At 37.6% G+C, this 6,326-nt stretch overlaps 1 protein-coding gene across 1 annotated transcript in view; it reads left to right on the top strand.

The window, feature by feature from the left end:
- Positions 1 to 6,326, top strand: part of Erc1 (ELKS/RAB6-interacting/CAST family member 1) — a 277,665-nt gene that overhangs the window by 66,983 nt on the left and 204,356 nt on the right. The window contains exons 4-5 of the mRNA XM_029478247.1: positions 2,795 to 2,950; positions 4,328 to 4,411. Coding sequence (XP_029334107.1) covers positions 2,795 to 2,950; positions 4,328 to 4,411 — 240 coding nt within the window. The remainder of the gene's footprint in view (positions 1 to 2,794; positions 2,951 to 4,327; positions 4,412 to 6,326) is intronic.

The raw sequence follows: 6,326 nt of genomic DNA, 5'->3' as shown, positions 1-6,326 counted from the left end.
CCATTTAAATAGAACTTATCCTCTACTTTCTTTAATTTCTTTAGAGCCTATAAGAGGCTTGATTTGTATTATACCTCCTGCCTCTTTTGATGTGTGTGTGTGTGTGTGTGTGTGTGTGTGTGTGTTGAGGCAAAGTCTCATTCTGTAGCCTTAGCTAGCAACAACTAAGTTTGGCTTGTGGTGATAAAACTTTGCTCAAATTATGTATACTTTTTTCAGTGGGTTAAGGATTTATCAGACAAATTTTAAATTACTAGTTTATGGGTTCTTTGGAGTTAAATAATTACAAGGTTGAATATAATCTTACAGGAGGCCTTTAGAATGGCTTAATTTTATGGCTTTCCCTTAGTCACACAGTATAGGTTTGTTTGTGCATGTTACTTCCTAATCCCTGTTGATGCCTAAGGAGCTTTTTTCGTTCTCTTTTTCTCACAGATCAGGGGTGTGTGATTTTGTTAATTGGCAGTGTGTATATTTTAAGTTTTGCTAGGCTTATATTGTAAAACGAGATTCTTTTTTTTTTTAATTTTTAATTAAAACGAGATTCTATCAACCAGGGTCAAGTGGATGGTGCGTTGGTTACTTTTCTCATTGCTATAGCAACATACCTGGCAAAGGTGACTTAATAAGATGGGTTTATTTTGGATCATGGCTTGAGTGTGTAGTCCACAAGTGGGATGAGGCAGTGAGCATGTGAGGCATCTGGTTACGCTGTTCACAGTTAGGAAGCAGAGAGAGGTGAGTATTGGCTCCATTTGCTTCTCCTTTTTAATTTAGTTCTGGACCCTCGCTCATNGGTTGGTGCTGCTCCTGTTCAAGGTTGGCCTTCCACCTTAACCACTTCCCTGGATATGCACACCCTCACAGACCCCTCCAGAAGTTGCTTTCCAGGTGGTTGGAAGCTGCTCTCTGCTGTTACAAAATGAGATCGTTCAGGGTGACTAGATCTGTAAGGAAAGTCAAGTTTTGCTTGGGAAAGGAGACAACCTTTGGAATTGGAAATGTGGTAATATCTCAAGGTGTAGATCCTCGAGCGCCCTGTAGGAGTGGCTGACAGTGAAGGGGGAAAGTAGAAGGGAATGCACTGACCTGCAGTTTTTCACATAGATGTGCGGAAGCCGATTGGGAGAGCTGTCCTCACAAACCCCCTCTGGGATACCACTTGAGCTTATACTAATAAGAACTAGTTGTTCAACCTGATTTCAGAGAGTACATGGGTAGATCTTCCCCTGGACAGGCCATGTTTGCCTTGAAGTTTTCACAGCTTGCAGTAATTCGCTTTTCTAGAAAGAAGTTTTTGTGCTGTGTGTTTGATAGTGGGTTGACTTTGTCCTGTGTTGTTGGTATTGGTGGAGAAGAAGTAAGACTTTGGGTAAAGGCCTTGTAGAAGTTGTACAGGTGGTCTACAGTAGATGGACAGAGCTAGGGCTTTTACTCTGCATCTCTGTTGTCTTTTGTGGATCAAAGGTGTGCTAGAGATATGTTCCCTTTTCCTGTCTACTCATTCCCTCTTGTTACTCTTGGATGTGGGTGTAGCAAAACTTACATTTGACTCTCAGCTATTTGTGTCTGGTATTTTAGTAATTTTAAAGAGACCATGTCCTGATACTTGCAGAACATTTTATATTAATCTCAAAAGTGAATTTCAGATAGTACAATTGAAATGTAGGCTGTGGGCGAGGCAAGGATACCTCTTTCCCCTCAGCTCCCCCAACTGGAAAATTGCTGGTTGAAGTTGTCNTGTGACAGATTCTTATGTTTTATCTTTCTGCTTCAGGAATTACAATAGCCAACACGGCCAACCAAGATATCTTTGATGTAAAGTTAAAAAGGAAGTCAGTTTTAAAATTCATCCCAAAATATTCTTTCTAAAGCTCCAAATAAAATAAACTTTTTAAAAGTTCCTATCTTTAAGGCAAATTAAGCATGTTCAATTACACATACAAAATTATTTCATGAAGACCTTTTGCTGTAATAAGCACAATTGAAGTTAGTTGAGGATTATTCAGAAGTTAGTTGAGGATTATTCAGATGTCACAAACGAATCAAGAACTTAAGAATAGAAAAATGCAAGATATTTGTGATAATAGTTTATAAGAACAGTGATTGATTATGTAACTATTTTTTGAGATAGGAGGGTATACTATAGTGCCTAGGCTATCCCTGAACTCCTGGGATCAAGGAATCCTCTTGTTGTCTCATTCTCAATACCCAGGACTATAGACATGAGCCATGGAAACATTTTATAGATATTTCAAATATATTCCGGAAGTACAGAGAATTAGATTTCTAAAATATAAAAAGTAACCATTGATATATTCACTCTCAAGTTTTTCTGCAATTGGAATGCTAGATAATTATTATTGTATGCATAATTAAAACTTCATTGTACAATTCTTTAAAACTTGTATTCATTTCTCTTATTTATTGGCAGAAACATGNCCCCTAAAGGTCACTGAGTGGTGACNTGTTAGAACTAGAAAAGGCTTTACCTATAGTTCCCCNAACCCCACTAGAAATGTATTGATACATTTAGTACATAAAGTACAAAGAACCTTTAACTGTTTTTCCATCGCTCTGCCTCTTTGGTTAACTATGTCTGCTTGAGATGGAAGGGTTGTAACTGTAGGAAGAAAGAGGTGTGGTCATTGTGAGGGTGAGTCCTCTTCCCACATGCTGCCCAGCAGCTTCTGTATAGTTACTGTTATTAATTTCTGAATTTTGAGAGATCAGTTATTTGTCTACTTTTAATCTTTGTAAATAATTTAATGCTCAACTCTTCTATTGTTCCTAGGATTCAAAAATTTCTTCCATGGAGCGTGGGCTCCGAGACCTGGAAGAGGAAATTCAGATGCTGAAGTCAAATGGGGCTTTGAGTAGTGAGGAGCGGGAGGAAGAGATGAAGCAAATGGAGGTGTACAGGAGCCACTCAAAGTTTATGAAAAATAAGGTATGGAGCAGATACTCCAGCTCCCAGAGGCTGAACATTTATGTATACTTTTCCATGTTAGTGATGGTAAAGATCTGCTTTATGATTTAATAGACTTAAAGGTTTGTTGTTGTTGTGTCTCCCANGTGGAAATGTCCTAGAATTAAAGTCAGAATTACTGGTCCCATTTACTNATTGCAAGCTTTTATTTAAGTAAGAACTAAGGACATGTTGTTACAGTTTAACTTTTCGTTTCTGTGAGAACTTCTGAAATGATTTGGTGGAACTTTGTTCAGATGAAGTTTTCTTCCTGTAGAAGACAGCTCATTCATTCTGACCACAGAAGACTCCTTTTTGGGGAAGTATTTTAAGTCAAACCCCTCAGAATCACTTTTTCTAAATCAAGTTNAATGTTTTTCTTGTAAACAAGTTCCAAGAGTGAGGGGCCTTTGCTCTCCTGTAGTGCGGTTCATTTGGTCCCAGGGTTGTTGTTTCCTATGTGTGTGCCTCAGGCCCGTGTATAGTAAGACAGGCAGCACGGAGGCTTGGCAGTGTGGTTTCAAATCAGTCACAGCAGGTTTTCTTTAGATCCAAAGTCATTTACTTTGATTTTTATAAACCATTTAAAGAAAATTGAAGAATTTGGTTTATTATGGTTTAATTAAAAATAATTATTATAAAAAACTGGANATGATGGCACACGCCTGCAGTCCCAGTACTTGGTAGACAGAAATAGCTGGACTGCTGCAACTTAGAGGCTAGCCTGGTCTACATAGTGAGTTCCAGGCTAGCCAGGGCTACATGGTGAGACTCTGTCTCAAAATAAACAAATATGCAAATAAATAATTTTAACAATGACATTTTATCTAGAAAATTATTACTCACTGCATTTCCCAAATGTGTACAGCAGCTGTGTTCTTTGTTCTTTGGAACTGAAAACCAAAACATCCCCATACTTGACTGTCGAAGAATGACACAGGGGTGACTCCCTGCCCTGTTCAGGCTTCTTGTTGTGGTGTCTGTTATCAGGCTTATGTCTATAGAATTTTCCACTATTACCAACGAGGCTGTTAGTGATGATTTATGCTAGTCATATGTTAATTTTTAAGCTAAATTGATTATCCAACTTTTTNTTAGTGTGAATTTTCTCCCTGACTTTTAGGGCAAAATATACTGTGTCATAATTTATATTTTCCTTCCTTTTTGATGATCAGCATATTCCAGTTTAATTTTTAAGTTTTTGAGATAGAGACATGCCTTTGAAAATTGGGTTAGGGGAACAGCTTTGATTATTTTATGTAAGTTATTGTTATTTCAGAGGTCACTGTGGCTCAGAATCAGATAATATGAAGACCTGAGTTGGCACATGAGTGAAAAACAATAACAATGTCGTGACAGGTAGAGCAACTGAAGGAGGAGCTAAGTTCGAAAGATGCTCAAGGGGAGGAGCTGAAAAAGAGAGCGGCTGGTCTTCAGTCTGAGGTCTTTGCAGTAAGATTTACCTCTTTGTGTGCAGTGGTCCCACAGTGGGACCCTGCTGGCTCTGGCTTCTGGGTGGCTTACACTTTCACTCTCTATGGATGGCAGCTCTGCCCATTCTTAGCACTAACCAGCCTGCTCTGCTCTTTTAACTGACATTTGTTCACCAGTTTGACCCACATGTCACTGTGCACACTGCGATTGGATGTATTCTGGAAGCCTTACACACTGGGTCTGTATTGTTTTGCCACACTATGGATGGTATCTATAAACTCTCCTTCCTCATCCTCTTGTTGACTAGATATTCATTGATTTATATGAATGCTTTCCCTCCATTCTTTTTAGGTACAGGAATGTGTAAATGTCTCTAGGCTCAGCACCTACAACTTACCTGCATTTGGAATTCTTGAGAAACTGCTTTAGTTCTACATGGAGACATTATAAGTTTTCATTAGGAGACTTTGTGACAAATGGTATTTTCTTTAAGATTGCTGTATAGAGAGTAATTAGCCTATTTAAGTTAGCTCATAGTTTAGAACTAGTGTGATAACTTATTTTAAATTACTAAATCTGCTTTAGCTTTCTGTGTAGTGAACTTAAAACTGTATTTCTAAGCATTTTGATAAGTAATAATAACATAATTTCCACTTAGATACTTACTAAAAGCATCTTATAACCTGGTAGAGTGATCTACACTAATTTACAGATGATGTCCAGGAAGCCACCAGGGAGAGGTGGGGTCTGATTGACACCAGCAATCTGATTCTAGAGTTTTTCTTGTAATTTCTTCACTATCTAGTCTGTATTGTCCATGTGTACCTTCCTCAAAGTGTCAGAGATGAATGGAAAAACTGCTCCTAAGGAGTGAAGTAGACTGGAATGCAGTGTTAAAAAATACATTTTGTTTATTTATTTATTAACAAATACACTTATGGCCTATTTAATCTATTAATCTATTTATGGCCTAGTTTCTATTGTAGGTTAAAAAGTAAAATACTATGTTTGGAAAAGATTGTAATTTAGGTTATGGTGTTAACTATATGTTGTCTGGAGGAGAAATTGGTATATAACTTCCTTTTTTCTTATGTATCAGACAGCAGGCCATGTGTATCTCTTACANTATGCTGTTGAATTCCTAAACAATATGATGCTTTGGTATAACTTCTCCACTGCCAGCTAGAGAAGTGCTGTTACCACTNTCTTCAGTGAGGAAGGGCCACTGTGTGCTTCTCACCAGGTTCTCTCTCCTCCTGGGCATTCTAGAAGGAAGATTTGTGCATCTAAGCTTTTCTTCTATTTAAAATGTTTTCTTCTCTTTCTCATTTAATAATGAACATGACAGGGAAAAGTCAGTCCTGTGCAAAAGTGAAATCTCTCTCTGTGTATATATAGTATGTGTATTTTGGAATTTTGAGAAAGGACCTTGTTATGTAAGATAGTCNTCAAACTTGTGATTCTGCCTCAGCCTCCTTAGCATTGGGATTTTTGGTTATGTATCTCCATGCCTAGCTTCTGTTTATTTCTGAACCATGTTTGTAAGTATCCAGAAATTTGGATACCTTTAAGCCACAGCTCTTTGNTGAGAAAGTTGTAATACTTTGACTATTCTAGGCATTTATTTATAGGACAAATATGCTTTTTAGATCAATCTGTGTATTACAGATAGAGTAATACTAATAAGCACATATAATATGAATCATTACTATATCAGTAAATAAGAGTTTTCATGTGTGTAGAAAAGTGCTTATCTTATGGAAAAAGAACCCTAAGTTGTTTTAAGTGTTTCTTACAAGTCTAATTGGTTTTCTTTCTTTTCTTTTTGTACCAGTGGGCAGGGGTGGGAGAGTTCAAGTGTAGGGTCTCATACACGTTAGGACACAACTCCTCCATTGAGGTATGTTCTCAAACTAGAAGTCTA

The sequence above is a fragment of the Mus caroli genome, chromosome 6 (genome assembly GCF_900094665.2).
Source record: "Mus caroli chromosome 6, CAROLI_EIJ_v1.1, whole genome shotgun sequence".
NCBI lineage: Eukaryota > Metazoa > Chordata > Mammalia > Rodentia > Muridae > Mus > Mus caroli.
The sequence above is the reverse complement of the archived record's forward strand: the minus strand, read 5'-3'. Positions and strand labels throughout refer to the sequence as shown.